General features: G+C 43.2%; 1 protein-coding gene across 1 annotated transcript in view; it reads left to right on the top strand.

Moving 5' to 3' along the window:
* The window catches only part of DCAF12 (DDB1 and CUL4 associated factor 12), a 28,725-nt gene extending 16,165 nt beyond the window's left edge, over nucleotides 1-12,560 (top strand). Inside the window, exons 5-9 of the mRNA XM_054178694.1 lie at nucleotides 2,732-2,925; nucleotides 3,916-3,981; nucleotides 4,702-4,864; nucleotides 10,333-10,517; nucleotides 11,293-12,560. Of these exons, the coding sequence (XP_054034669.1) occupies nucleotides 2,732-2,925; nucleotides 3,916-3,981; nucleotides 4,702-4,864; nucleotides 10,333-10,517; nucleotides 11,293-11,451 (767 nt within the window). The 3' untranslated portion in view covers nucleotides 11,452-12,560. The remainder of the gene's footprint in view (nucleotides 1-2,731; nucleotides 2,926-3,915; nucleotides 3,982-4,701; nucleotides 4,865-10,332; nucleotides 10,518-11,292) is intronic.
* Nucleotides 12,561-15,707: the final 3,147 nt, after the last annotated feature.

Below are 15,707 nucleotides of genomic sequence, written 5' to 3'. Positions count from 1 at the left end.
CAGTGCAGTGTACAGGGGCAGAATGACCTCCCTGCTCCTGCTGGCCACGCTGTTCCTGATGCAGGCCAGGATGCCATTGGCCTTCTTGGCCACCTGGGCACACTGCTGCCTCATATTCAGCCTACTGTCAACCAGCACCCCCAGGTCCCTCTCTGCTGGTCACTCTCCAACCACTCTGACCCCAGCCTGTAGCTCTGCATGGGGTTGTTGTGGCCAATATGCAGAGGACACAGTCTCAGGCTACGCCAGGGGAGGTTCAGGCTGGATGTTAGGAAAAAGTTCTATACAGAAAGAGTGATTGCCCCTTGGAATGGGCTGCCTAGGGAGGTGGTGGAGTCGCCATCACTGGAGGTTTTCAGGAGGAGACTTGATGGGGTGCTTGGTGCCGTGGGTTAGTTGTTTGGGTGGTGTTGGATTGGTTGATGGGTTGGACGCGGTGATCTTGAAGGTCTCTTCCAACCTGGTTTATTCTATGTAACCCAGCACTTGGATGTGTTCAATCTCATGCTGTTGGACTCTGCCCATCTCTCCAGCCTGTCAGGGTCTCTCTGCAGAGCCCTCCTACCCTCTGACAGATCAACACCTGCCCCCAGCTCTGCAAACTTACTGATGATGGACTCAATCCCCTCATCCAGATCATTGATAAAGATACTAAAGACCCATCCTGATAGAGGCACAGATATGAGATTGAATTGTGTTGCTCTCAAGTGTTTCTGCATAGTGAGGATTGGAGGTGTGAACAGACTGACATATTCCCTGTTGTGTGATGCTCAAGCAGGATGTGGTGTCTGCTCCAAATGCCAGAGAAGACTTCTTGAGAGCAATTAGCAAGTCTGATTACTAAACTGAGTTCTTCAGAACTTTCCTGATGACCCTAATCAGGAGAAAACAGGCAACTAACTACTGATGTTTTAATCTGACAATTTTGTATTACATCTGTATCTGAAGGTCTAGAACAGAAATATTTGAACTCCAGACACTGAGCACATGCTTTCATCTGAATTTCACAAAACCTTTCATTTAGTTTCTACTTTCTTGGAGCAAGTTAAGTGCCACAGAAGCAAAAAAACCCAACCAAACAACCAACCAACACATTTGGTTTCACCGCAGATCACAGTCATCATATAGCTGAAATTAGAGATTAGGTAGTGTACTTCCTTACTGTCTTCAGAACTCTTGAGAGAGTATGAAGAACTCTCAGAAGCTTGATTATTTTTGTGGCTTGTGTGAACTTCAAGAGGATGGCTTCTAAATCCTGCAGTAGTGTATTTCAGTGCTCTATAAGCATAAAGTTAAAGCCATAGCTGAGGGAGAATCCCCTCAGTCTTGCTGGCTGGCCAAAACAATTTCCATGGCAAACGCTTCAGGCAGGATGAATAATTCTCAGGATAGCATAAAGCTAAGGTAACAAATTCTTCTCCTTGCCCTCAGGGCTGACCAGTTGAACAACATGCTTTGACTTTTTGCCCTGTTAGGGCTGTTAAAAGGGACAGCTTCCTCCTAAAGTATGTCAAGTGTTTAGAAATTATACTGCTAAATATTCAGCCTCCATAAAAGACAAGATTAGGCGCCATTAAAAACTGTCAGCATGTAAATTGAGGGGCAGGATGCTGTGTCCTGTGCTGCTTGCTGCTGTGCAGGTGTAACTAGGAAGCTTCTGTATTTGGCTGTAGTAGGTGCTAGTGGCAAATGGCTGACTCCTTCTGTGAAGGGAGCAAGGCAATCTTTGCTCTGCTGCTTGTATTGCAGCAAGATGTTTTGCTTAACTGTCTTTGCAGCTTGTTCCCCATGATATACCAAAGCTTTTACATTTATCAGGTTGATGTAGATACTTAGTCTTTTCTGGCATCTCCTGGCACATTCTCTGTGAGAGGAAGAACGTTTTTCACATTATGAGGGAAGAAAACAAGGCAGATGTCCAACCCATCAGAGCTGACTTAGGTGGAAATGAGTTGCCTGAACACCAGAAGGGATGACTGTAGGGCTTTGAATTAACTCTGTCTATGGACCAAAGGCACTCAACTTCCCACATCCAGCATTGTTACTGTTACTGAATCACGTTTTGGATTTAAAGTCTTAACATTCAGCAGAAAACTAAAATGAGTTTGTTTTTATTCAGCCTTAATTCCTACAGTGCCCAATTTAAACAGGTTGCACAGCAGAATGTTTTAAATGGATTTCATCCAAGTTGGTTTAAATTGTTTAAAATGGCTGTTTCTGTTCAGTCCACGAACATGTGTGCATATCCATAAGCACACTGGTAGAAATCAAATGAACCCAAATTGGCATAAACTCAACTGAGTTTTCTTTGATTTTTTTTTTATGGTTTGGCTTAACAGACTGTGCCTGTCAGTGTTGGTAAGCCAGACTGCACACAGAGGCTGTTCAGACACCTCGGAGTTTATTCTGTGTGTGACTCTGTAGTGGACATTGTTGTACAGGATTGTGCTTTCTGATGCATCATCAGTTTGCAAACAGATGAGGTGATGTGTATGCTAGCAAACTATGTATACAAGCCAGTTGACAATGAGTTCACAATGTTACCAACTTCACAGCTCAGTAAAATGAAATTTTGGTAAAAGTAATTTATATACAGGCATCAGGAGCATGTTAAGTTAGATTAATAACATCTTTTCCTGCTTTCAGACCCTATTGTTTATTCCCTTTCTTTTTGTAAAGGTGAGTTAGGTATGTGTGAAATGGACGATTTATTTATGGACTGTTTATTCAGGTTCCCGCGATGGTTCAATGGGCCTTTGGGAAATCACAGAGGATGTGTTGTCCAAAAGTGATGCCAGGCATAATCTCTCTCAAGTTCCTGTCTATGCCCACATAACACACAGGGCTTTGAAGGATATCCCCAAGGAGAACACCAATCCTGACAACTGCAAAGTCCGAGCACTGGCTTTCAACAATAAGAACAAGGTCAGTAAGATAAGGAAGACAGGTGAGAATTCCTGAGACAGTTCATCTGTAGTAAGGGGGGAAATCTACAAAATGCCAGGGAAGCAAGCTCTTTTTTTTTTTCTTTTTTTTTTTTCCCCTGATCCTTTTGCATCCTTTTCATGAGTTGGTAGTCTTCATCTGCTAATGTCTGCTTCTGTCTAAAGGGAATGCAGTCCTGTAGGGGGGTGAAACTGTATTTTCTTGAGAATGTTTACTAGAAGCAGACAAAGCACCAAAATACCTCTTGAAGCTTGAATCCCTCCTTGAGTGCTCTTGCTCCTTTCACTCCCTTTTCAGGAAGGCCAGCGAACATTCAGGCAGTTCCTGTTTTTATGACTGAGTTGCTCAGCAAATGAGTTAGCTGACTCAGGGCAGGCACCGGTGCTTAAATGGTGGGTTTTCTGTCGGCTTTTCACAAACAGTAAATGTTAACCTCCCCCATGCTGATCTCTCCTTATTACTAGTAGAAGTAACAATTCATCCTACCTGTTGGTTGTTTTGTTTTGTCTGCTCTTGAAGTACAGAGGTCTGAAGCAAAGTTGGGTGTGCTCTCAGAAGCACTGTGCTCCTGTGGGCTTTATAATTCACTGTAGCTGTTAATTACTTCTCTGTTGCAAAGACTTAATAGGGCTTTTCCAGTAGAGTAATGGCTGGAAGAAAATGTTTGCACCAGGATCAGAATTGGTGTGGGAACTGCTGAAGAGAATTTTAAACCCTAGCTTGTACTGTCTAACCATTATTTGACTGTCTAATAAGCTATTTTGGTGGTTTGCTGTTGTGGTATTTTTCTTCCTACCTGGCATCTTTGTGCTGTATCACATTCTATCAAGGTCAGTATACAGTGAAAATCTGTCTTGATAAGTATGTACAGGATTATGGATGAGTTCAGTACAGAGTATGCAGCCTTTCTCTTAGAGTTTGTAAGGACATCTATAATACAGAAACTAACTGTTTTGTTATTTTTAATAGGAGCTGGGAGCTGTGTCCCTGGATGGGTATTTTCATCTCTGGAAAGCGGAGCACACACTATCAAAGGTCCTTTTCTGTTTGTTGCTGTAAAATGTCAAACATGCCTAGCAGTTCAAGTTGTTCACTATTCTTCCTCTCTTTTTAAATTACTGGAATAAAGAGCAGTAGTGTTTGTATAACACTGACAAGCTTTATGGAAAGTGACATGCCCTAAAAATTAGAAGCTGGGGAGAGAAACCTTCCACTTACCTTATTTTAGAGGGTGAGAGTTACTCATTCTGCCATTTCTGGGTGAGCTGAAGTGAACCATTGTACAGGGTGAGGTGGGTACTTGATTAGCAAAGTTTGTGAAGAAAGTTTCACTTCTTTAAGTATAAAGCAGATCAAATCCAGGTGCATCTATGCTACTGTATGAGGTAAGCTGTATAGCTGATATCTTTGATCTGTTTACAGTTGCTGAAGAAATAACAGTAGCTTAGATTTAAAATAATTTGCCAAAATACCTGTTGTTCTTTGTATAATATTTGACTTCAGCCTTTGTAAGTCTCAGTTTGGTTCAGATAAGACAGCCCATCTCCTTAAGTTGTTTTGGTGGGGTTTTTTTGCTGGGTTAGGTTGTTGCTTTTCTTTTAAAGTTCTGCTTTTGTGGTGAACTTTTATTAGCTCCACTTTGTTTGTGTGGGTTTTTTTTTTTCACTGCAATTTCCTTGAACAGACCTTACAGAATTGTTATATTAATATCCTGATATTTTCTAATTAGTTGATTTTTATTTCCTCTGTTTCCAGTTGCTTTCCACAAAGTTGCCATACTGCAGGGAGAACGTGTGTTTGGCTTATGGTCAGGAGTGGTCAGTGTATGCAGTGGGATCACAGGCACATGTCTCCTTTCTGGATCCCAGGCAGCCTTCTCACAGTGTTAAATCCGTCTGTTCCAAAGAACGAGGCAGTGGTAAGAAACTTGTCAAAGGGTACTGCATTTGGTGTGCTTGCAGAAGTAGCTGTTAAGACTGCAGTAAGAGAGCTTCTAATAAACAGGAAGGTTATTTCACTGTGATAGACAAAATCATTAATAGTATATGAAGGTTTGCTTTTATGACAGTATTCTGTGTACAGCCCACAAACCAAATGTAAAAGCAACTCTGGAATCTAATGATAGAAAACATTAATGCTTTCATGATCAGCTAAATTATACACCATCCAAGTACTGAACTTCTAAAAGTGTGTGTTTGGCTGTATCTTACTCTGTTTTACTTCAACTGAAAGTAAATCCAGTCTTTGTACAGCTATTAATACTGTCTATTCCTGCATTCTTCTCGGAGAGTGAAGGAAAAAAGCATGTTGTCTGCTGTGTGCTACCGTACTGGGTATCTGTGCTGTGAATGTATGCTTGCTTTGTAATTTTAAAGCTGTGAGAGAGACTTATTGTATATTTATTCACTTTAAATACACAAAGGCTTGCCCTTCAAAACAAAGCCCAAACAAAAACTTTTGCAGATTTAAGTGCTGCATTGTTTTTCTGGTGTTGGTGCAATATGTTCATTTGAACCTTTTGTCAGGGCCAAGTCTGAGGGCTTGCAGTGTGCATGGACCTACAGGCTTCTTGCCATACCCTTTATTGTGAATCATGAGAAGCACTGTGCTGTGATGCATGTTTGAAGTATGTTAAGCCCAGGCTAATAAATTGCAGTCCTTACTTAGCTTGGCACTCTAAGCATCCATCTCTTCACTGGTTGACTTACCAAACGAGAATGACTGTGGGTAAGGGTTAGGGAAGTTGTACTCAGGTGGTTACTGGAGTTTGCATGGTGCTGTCCAGTTAAATGTCAGAGTCCACTTTATATACGTGAGAAAAGGTGTTTACCTAGCTTGGGTTGACACCTGAATGTCTGTAATGGGTTAACACACCCCTGCATAACCTGCCTGCTTCCTCAAAGCAGAAGTGAGGGAAAAGTAGCACAAAAGACTCAGGATTGAGATAAAGAGGTAAGAGCTTAATATATTATAAGATATTACAATCAGAATGCATAATTACCTTAGCTTAGCCTGCTTGCAGAAAAAATTGCAGTTAAGTGCAAGAAAGGAAAAAACCAGCATAAACCAGAACCAAAAGAAGCATGCTACCCAACTCCTACCCATCCTGCCACCATGCCTGGAGAAGATCCAACACCTAAACACCACAGGAGGTTCAACTCAACCCATGACATCTTACCAGCAACAGCTTTTGCCCTGACCTGTTGTCAGTGAGGGCTCTGATATCCTGATGCTGTCACCTTTCAGTATCATAGGGAAGAAATATCAAGACACTGGATCACCCATCCAGTTGGCAGCCAGTTACTAGTGGTGTCCCTCAGGGATCAGTGCTAGGCCTGATCCTTTTCAATACCTTCATTGATGATCTGGATGAGGGGATTGAGTCCATCATCAGTAAATTTGCAGATGACACCAAGTTAGGAGCGGGTGTCGATATGTTGGAGGGTAGGAGGGCCCTGCAGAGCAACCTTGACAGGCTGGATGGGTGGGCAGAGGCCTATGGGATGAGATTTAATAAGGCTAAGTGCAGGGTTCTTTACTTTGGCCACAACAACCCCAAGCAGTGCTATAGGCTGGGGACAGAGTGGCTAGAGAGCAGCCGGGCAGAAAGGGACTTGGGGGTGCTGGTTGATAGTAGGCTGAACATGAGCCAGCAGTGTGCCCAGGTGGCCAGGAAGGCCAATGGCATCCTGGCCTGTATCAGGAGTACTGTGGACAGCAGGAGAAGGGAGGTTATTCTTCCTCTGTGCTTAGCACTGGTCAGGCCACACCTTGAGTCCTATGTCCAGTTCTGGGCCCCTCAGTTCAAGAGAGATGTTGAGTTGCTGGAACATGTCCAGGGAAGGGCAATAAAGCTGGTGAGGGGTTTGGAGCACAAGCCCTATGAGGAGAAGCTGAGGGAGCTGGGGTTGCTTAGCCTGGAGAAGAGGAGCCTCAGGGGAGACCTTATTGCTGTCTACAACTACCTGAAGGAGGGTTGTAGACAGGTGGGGGGTTGGGCAACCAGCACAAGAACAAGAGGACACAGTCTCAAGCTGTGCCGGGGCAGTTCTGGCTGGATGTTAGGAGGAAGTTCTACACAGAGAGAGTGATTGCCCATTGGAATGGGCTGCCCGGGGAGGTGGTGGAGTTGCTGTCCCTGGAGATCTTCAAGAAAAGACTGGATGATGCCATGGTCTGGTTGATTGGATAGGGCTGGGTGATAGGTTGGACTGCATGATCTTGGAGGTCTCCTCCAGCCTGGTTGATTCTGTGCTGTGAGAGCAATCACCTGAAATCTAACAAAGAGAGCAAAGACTAATTTCTGATGATTCCTCATGTAAATGACATATTAATGGAGACATGAAAAAATCTGCCAGGCAGAAAGATGCACCCAGAGCAAGGCAGATGAGGCAAGGGGCTGGAAGAAGCAGGATATCAAGGATATTTTAAAGAAATTCTTGCCTTCAGATTAAAAAAAAATAATAATAACCCTGCCTAGTGGTGGTTAAAAGCTTCTGCCTTGGGTACACGATCATCCCTGCAACAGGGGGATGATCACACTGTGTAGGTAGTATCTCTGGGACATCTCCAGTTCATGTCTGGAGAAAGCCTTTGTTCAATGTTGTTTTCTGTTCTGCATAGTAGGTGGCTTCTTGTTTTTTATTTTGGCATGGTGCTGAAGGCACTTAATGGTAATTCACAAGATATCCAGTGTTTCAGTTTTGGCCTCATCACATTGGGACTTGGAACAGTGACTCAAGAAAGCAGGCTCTTCACTGATTTGTGGAATAAAATTGATGTTTAAGTGCTTTGAAGTGTTAACCTGAATGTGCTTTCACCTTTCAAATGCACCTGCTGAATGTATTAAGTCCACCTGAACTTCACTAGTCTTGTATACCATAGCAGGTCAGAAAAGAAGGTTGTTTCTTATTAAGGCTGGAATTAAGGCTTGTTTTTACTCAGTGTAACTCTGCTCTACATGAGAAGATACATAATGCTTGCAGCACGGGGGCATGTAGGCCCCTGTGCAGTGTGGAGACTCTGCTCTTTTTGTAGGACTGCATCTTCATTTCACAGAGTGGTAGGGGTTGGAAGGCACTACTGGAGATCATCTTGTCCCACCCCCCTGCCAAAGCAGAATCACCTAGGGCAGGTTGTACAGGAACACATCCAGGCGAGTTTTGGAAGTCTCTGGAGAAGGAGACTTCACAACCTCTCTGGGCAACTGTTCCAGAGATCTGTAACTCTTACAGTAAAGAAGTTTTTCCTCATGTTGAGGTAGATCTTCCTGTGTTCCAGCTTCTCCCCATTGCCCCTCATCCTATCACCTTGGCACCAGAGAAAAGAGTCTGTCCGCTTCTTATTGACACCCACCCTTGATGTATGTACGAACATTGATCAGATCCCCTCCTAGCCTTCTCTTCTCCAAGATGAAGAGCCCCAGGTCCTAATCATCCAGGTCTACAGGTGGTGGTGTCAGATCTTACATGGTCCAGGTCCAGAGGTCACAGTGCTGGTTATGTCTGGAGCCTTGCTGTGATCAGTTCTAGGCACAGGTTGTGCTTTTAGTTTGCCAGGGATGATTAATCTTGGTGCTTCAGCCTCTTGGGAGTCAATTCGAAGTGCTCTTCTTCAAAGCCTGTTCTATACAGCTTCATATTAGTGAGAACATCACAGATTCCTTCCTTTTTTTTTTTAATTAGAGAAACATCCACAGTTGTTTTGCATTTTACATATTTTTATTAATTCAATTGAAGGTATATGCCATGTGCTTTCATAATCCATCACCTGTTTCTGTTAAGTGCTCTGCTGGGATCAAGAGAGCCTGTGGAGCAAAAATAAGAGGTACATCTTGTACATTTCTCCTGTTGTCTGAGTGACTGCCCTTGCTAACTGCAGAGTGCTTAAACTTTTATGTTTAAGGACCTTACAAGGTATGAAGAAGAAGGAGAGGTCTCCCAAGTCACTTGGATGCATTTGTTCTCTTAATTCAGTGGAGATTCATGTATGAATCTGGAAATCTAATTCAATACATGTGAGACTTGCATAGTGGTTTCCCACCTACTAAGCTTGCAGCCAAGATTTCACCTCACATCTGCAGCGCGACACCATGGCCTTGCCTCTTTTAAGTGTATGTCACAGATGCTGGTGGCTGTGGGTGTAACATCAGGGTGCAGAGGTGGAAGGATGAACATGTTTCTGGTTAGGGCTGCATACAAAGATGAAGGGGAAGCTCCTTGGCTGCATCCACATCTCCTGGGATGTCTGGTGTCGTGTGTACCGCTAAGTGTATTGCAGTATGTTGTAAGAGTTCTGTGATATTCAGTCCCTCTTGGTATGGTGACAACAGTTGGCACGTGGACGTGGTTGGCACAGCTCACTCTTTTCCCCTCCTGTGTGAATGCTTCTTTAGGCTGTAATTCTGTGATACTTCAAAGAGGGCTTAAGAAGCCCTAGGGTTTGCAACCTGCTGTGATGTTGTGCAGGAGGGAAGAACAGAGATATGGTGGGATTTCCTCCACGTAGGAGAGTTGCTTGGGGCAGAACTCAGGACACTTTGCAAATTCCTGCATACAGACTCCTCACAAGACTATTTCCAAGGGATCCTTGCTTAGCTAAAACTTTAGATTTTGTGGAAGTAGAACATGGTTTTTATACTCAATCTAGTGACATAATTAAATGGCTAGAGTGTTTTGGGCTGGAAACTTGCTGCAACTTCCCAGGAGCTGGTGGATCTCAGTGTTGCTTGGGTTGGAGGATTCCTGGTCTGCTTTCTTTTCTGGGTGATATGCTGAAAGTCCTAGCTACAAAGAGTAGAGTCTTGTATGAGAGTATTTGGGTGGAGGTAGCTTGACAATTAAGAGCCTGAATTGACTGAGCAGCAAAGTGAGTACTGACTGTTACAGTTACACATGCTTACAGCTAGCCTGTTTGTCTGCAAAATACAGCTGGGGCAGTACTTTTTCTATCTGGTAGCTAGATATACATTGTGAGCTTGTGGAAGAAACCAATGCGATGTTCTTTTTCCTCTGCTGCCACGTACTCACTTATGGCATGTTCGCTTAGATGCTTGTGTCATACAGAACAAAGCCACCCTTGATCCTAAATGTCTTATGAGCTTTGCTTATCTGTCAGAGCTGGGACCTGTTGAGAATGAAGCTTCTTTCTACGCACCATCAGTGTAGCTGATGGCCTCAGAAGAGAAGGGAAGTAGCATGTGTAGTACATGTAATTGAAGCCACTGTTTCAGTAGTATCAAAGGGATTTGTCTGCATTGCTCCACAGTAGTGGGGAAGCTTATGTGTTGTGGTGAATACTACTAGGGAGTTCCTTTTGAAGAAAATACTAGACAGCAAGCAGCAGCTTCTATCTTCCTTACTGCATTGTATGTCCCTTTTCTGACAGGTATTCGATCAGTGAGCTTCTATGAGCACATCATCACAGTGGGAACAGGGCAAGGTTCCTTATTGTTTTATGACATCAGAGCCCAGAGGTTCCTGGATGAAAAGCCCCCACATGCCTGCTATGAACAGAATGAGGAATTGGGAGGAAGTGAAATTCTGAAGTTGACTACTGGGAAAGGCTGGCTGGTGAGTAGCTTGAAGCTGGAGGAGACCCTTTACAGAGGAGTGTCATATGGCTCAAGAACCAGTTCCTTTTACAGTGAAGGGAGCTGTTGTATGAAATGTGTCCCAGCAAAACAATGATCATGTAAGCAGTAACTGTGAGCATGAAGATCAAGAAATGCTGCAGAACTGCTTTCTGCAAAAAGTTTATGAAAGGGTGTTGGAAGTGTTTTCTTGAGTCTAAGGTACACTGACCACTGTTCACATCACTGATTCATTAATTAACTAGATTTTAATACTTCCTATTTTTCATGTAATCTAACCTTTAGTTTTCAGAATCTCAAACACAAAATACATTGTCTTCCTGTACAAATGTACTACCCTAACGTGGTACTCTTAAGGGAGATTTAGTTGTGTGCAGTTTCAGAAACTGGTTTTCCAAGGTAACACCATGGCAGGAGCTTGTGTTCATTTTCCTGTATGTTGTTATTGTCAAGCAGTTAGTAGCTTTGTCTAACTTCTCTCCGTTATCTTCTGTATGGTGGTGATTAACTTGAGAGACTGATGAAACTTGATGTCTTCCCTACCTTTCACCTTCCCTTATCCAATGTTTGGCCCAAATGTCCTTAGAAAAAGCTTCAGGACAACACTAGTATCATCGTGTTGATCTGCCTGAATCTGCAGGCATTATTAACAGAAAAGATCCCTTTCTAGGCCCTGGAAGCTACCTTTTGCTTTTGTGAAACAAGGTTTGGGGTTTGTTTGGTAACAATAACAATTTAAACTTTTCCTTTAACAGAATCATGATGAAACCTGGAGGAATTATTTTTCTGACATAAATTTCTTCCCAAATGCTGTTTACACCCACTGCTACGACTCGTCTGGAACGAAACTCTTTGTGGCAGGAGGCCCTCTTCCATCAGGACTTCATGGGAATTATGCTGGTCTCTGGAGCTAATAACTCTTTATAAATGCTGATCTTTACACAGATTTCCACTTTTCTTTTCCTTTTGTAACAACAAAATTGTGTGATGCTATTGATTTCTGATTTAAATGCAAGTTATTTTTTGGCACAGTTCTCTGTTGGTCTCCAACAGTTTTGTACATCTTTTTGAACCAGTTTTTTGCTTTAGCCTTCTTGATCCTTTATATGAAGGGTTTTTGAAATCCCTTTTTACTGTATTTACTCCAAATGACTCTTCCCCCACATTTAGGCTATCATGGCCATAAGCCCCCTGCCCTACTTTGCTGTGAGGTAGGATTCCTTTCTTATAGAGTGGTTGCTTCTGGGCTTTCTGTGAAAGTCTAGGGGCTGCGTGTGTGCAGGTACTTTGTGTCAGTTACATTACCTGGAGTGAGAACTACTTGTAAGTAAAAGATATTATAAATATTTATAAGAGATAAGCTACTACATTGTCTGCAGAGCCTGGCCCTGGCCTGGGTTGATCTTATTTTTTAAAAGTACAAGTCTAACGACACTGTTTATACATAGAGGATTATGGTAACTTAAAGCTGTACTCATTAGAGCCTAGGGCCACACTCCCCGGGGATATTGCCCACCAAGCCAAACTGCAGAAGTTCTCAAAAGTGCATTTGTATTTGAATTGCAGTTTTCAGCAGTGCCAGGAGCAAAATGCTTTTCCATCTCTGCCGGTTCCAGGTATCAGCTTCCACAACTGGAGTTTGTGCAAACTTGTTTGGCAGCGTGGCTATTGCAGGGTGAAATTGCACTGAGGGCCTGCAGAAGTTCTGGGAGGAAATGGGGGGAAGAGACATAAGTGTTCATTGTTACTCAAAATGAGCTAAATCTACCCAAAACCTAGCCAAGGTTCCTGAGTATGCTGCTGTGGTAGCTCATGGGTTCTTCATAAACTGCCTAAACCCCAGGATCCTTTTTGCCCCAAGGTGTTGGTGATCTCCTCTAAAAAGCCAGTGGAATAAATAAATTTTTACTGCAAACTTAAAAGAGTACATCATGGACTTTAACACAAGCTAGAAGCTTTCCATGTAGCAAGATCAATTGCTTTTAGTTCATGTTGCACTAGCATCTGCTGTTGCCCTGCTTGCTGTATGAAAGCCTTAGTCTTTCCCCAAATCCCCTGCTGCCTTCTGCATTCAAACTCCCTCAAATATTATGTGGGACTGGGTGAGGACAAAGTGTGATGCTCTTCCAGTCCCACTAAAAAGCATGTGCATTACAGGGTGATGGTCTTACCTAACACTCAGCTAAAATGCAAGACACCAGGGTGTTCTTCCCAGTCTTCTGACAGGTACCAAACTCCTACCTTGTTGCTTATGTCTCTGTCCCCTGCTGGGTTGAATGCCTTTCACTGACCTGGTCACTGGTGGAGTAGAGTGTGCCTGTACCTCACTGCTTAAGTACCACATGAGTAGCTGGTTGAAGCTGGGAAGACAAAGCTGAGACATATTCTGGTCTCCAGTCTCTCCTGGAGATCACAGCTACCACTGCAGAGTAGCTCTGTTCTCTTACACAGTTCTTGCAAGACTGCCTTGAGCTAGTCTGCATGTGCTCTTGTGGTCCCATTTGTCTTTGTGTTTAATCTCTTCATCAGTAATGCAAGCAGTGAGCATCAGGCTTAATTTCCAGCTGGTTGTGGTGATGTGGATGGAAGTCCTGTGAGGAATGCCGTTCCTTCCCATCCAGTGGAAATTCTGGCAAAAGAGGAGGTCTCCCAGATGTGCATCTGTCCCAGAAGTATAGTGCTTCACAAACAGATCTTGTGACATTTTGCAACTGTACTTCCCCCTTGGGTTGGGTTCTTAAACCAAGTCAGTTCGCAGTGCTGCTTGAGTGGCTGTTGAGGCTTTTCTCTGAAAAAGGGGGGAATTGCAAACCATGGAGTAGTGAAGGCGATCTCAAAATTTATTTAGAGTTGTTCAGTGTTTTTTAAAGATGTTGTAATGGTGCCTGTGTTGTTCTGTGGTGGCAACATACTGCTTTGGTTGTTTTAGGGACTTTGAAAAGTGGAAGTATACGGGGGAAAAAAAGTCTTAGTGAAGTATGGCAGGATGTCTATTTCTAGGATTAGTCCTCCAGCGACTGTGTAAGATCACATTGTCATAGGGGATATGTTCTGCTTAGCCTTTTTAATTTGGGCATGGTTTGAGGTGCTGCTTTTTTTTGTTTGTTTTGCTTTTGAAGAAACTGTAGACACTTGAGTCTACTTCAGTGTCTGCCAGTTCTGCTGACATGGCAGTTACTACTTAGGTACTTAGTGTCACCAGTGCCAAAGGAAAACTTCTGGTCTGGAAATCCTAGCCCTGATGCTAATCTTTTAACAAGCATATTTCAGGTCTGGACAAGGGGGGTAAAAAGGTATTTGTATGGACTGAGCTTTTTGCAGAGTCTGTAGGTTACTGCAGAGGCACTCCTGGAAAGTGTCACTCTCTGCTGACTCTTACCTCCATGAGGATTTCAGGTGTGGTCCTCAAGCCTGGTGGTGTGAGTGCCCTTTTCCCCCTGTGGTTTTGGTTGGTGTTTTAGTTTGTTTGTGGCAGTGGTGTTGGTTGTTGGCTTGGGTTTTTTTCCCCCAAGGTTTTTTTTTGTTGGTTTTGGTTTGATTTTGTTGTTGTTGTTGTGTGCTTGGTTTCTTTTTCTGTATCAGAAGCTTTGGACAGTTTTCAGAAGAATCTGGACAGTGACATATTAAGTTTCAGTGGTTGTTGCTGTGCCACTTTTGGTCTAGTCAGAGTTAGAAATTGAGGCAAAGAAAAGTGATGTTATTCCAACTCTCCAAAGATAAGTAATAGAAGAAATAGGAGATTTGATTTTGCTGCCCTGTTGGGCTAGGTATCAGAATTGAAATCCAGGATCGTGGTGAGAAATGCAGGAGTTTCCCATTGAAGTGCAGGAATGACTGCAGCAGGGGATCTCCAGGCTCTGCATGGAGGTGAGTTGGGTGCCCCCCATCGTTCACATGATGTGGACATTGATGGAGTTTGATCTGGTGACTGCACTTCAGTAGATTCTTGAATGGCTTACTGCTCTGCTGAGACCTAGTTGCGTGCACATTTTCAGGCTGTCTTTTCTGATGTCCTAACAATTTCTCTCCCTTGCTCCTTCCTGACTTCCAGAATGGTCTGTTTGGGGTAGCTACCTCCACCCCAAACCATCCCAGCCTTTACTGTAGCAATATTGTACTTGCAGAGGTGACATCTGTCAAGCAGATAGGGGTTTGCTGGCATTTTGTCAAGCCATGCTTGAGTTTGCTTTGCTTCAAACCCCCAGACCTTTGGGGCTGGCTCAGACACTAGAACTGGGCAGTTGTCCTTGTACATGTTTGACTGATGGGATTACAGAGTAACATTCTGTTCCTGGAGGACAGGAACAGGCTCTGGTTTATCTCGCCTCAGGTACTTGAAGGAGAGAAAGAACTTTAACCATAAAAGACCTTCAGATTTTTCTTCATGCTGCTGACTTCTCAGTCATATGGGATCTTTAGTGCTGCTGGAGGGTGTAGGAAGGAGTTCATGTTACCTCTCAGCCCTTTTCAGTTGACAACCATGTTAATTTGGGTATCTCTGGGTATTATGTTTTCAGTATTCATATTGACAGGTAATTAAACTAGTGACTTAATTATGGGCTTGGTGCGTTTGATAATACCCAGCTTCTAAGTACTGGGTAGCAATCCCTCACTAACAATTAGGTGTTACATGATGGACACTTCTAAAGATGCAGAAGCTACTTTGCCATGTTGGCTTGAGCATAGCAAGGAGTGTATTGCTCACCTTCTTCACCAAGCACCTTATTCCTGGGCATTCCTGCAGCTTTCTCCCTTGTGCAGTCAAGTCAGGTCAGCCATGGAGAATTGCTAGTGCTTTCTCCTCAGGTGCTTTCTGGGATTATGGTAAAAAAATGAGCCCATTTGTCTGATTCCCTCATCAGTGCTGCTGGTGTTATTCCAAGGTGAGTAAATTACCAAAGAATACTTAATGGTTGTTTGTTTTCAGTCTCAGTTGTTCATTTTCCACATAAAGGCATTTTTAAGATTAATTGCAGGAGTGCCCAGCGATCTTACCAGACTTGGTCTGTCCACAAAGGTTACATTGACAATGTGGGTGACTTGTGACTCCTTTAATGTGGGGGACTTCTGAACTTCATAATGGGGATATATTTGCTGCCTTCTTTTCAAGTCTTTGACGTATTTTTGTATCTTAAGGTTTAAGACATTTATGCATCAGTTAATCTTCTCC

The sequence above is a fragment of the Dryobates pubescens genome, chromosome Z (assembly GCF_014839835.1).
Source record: "Dryobates pubescens isolate bDryPub1 chromosome Z, bDryPub1.pri, whole genome shotgun sequence".
NCBI classification, from domain to species: domain Eukaryota; kingdom Metazoa; phylum Chordata; class Aves; order Piciformes; family Picidae; genus Dryobates; species Dryobates pubescens.
Note: the sequence above shows the minus strand (reverse complement) of the source record. Positions and strands in the feature narration are given on the sequence as shown.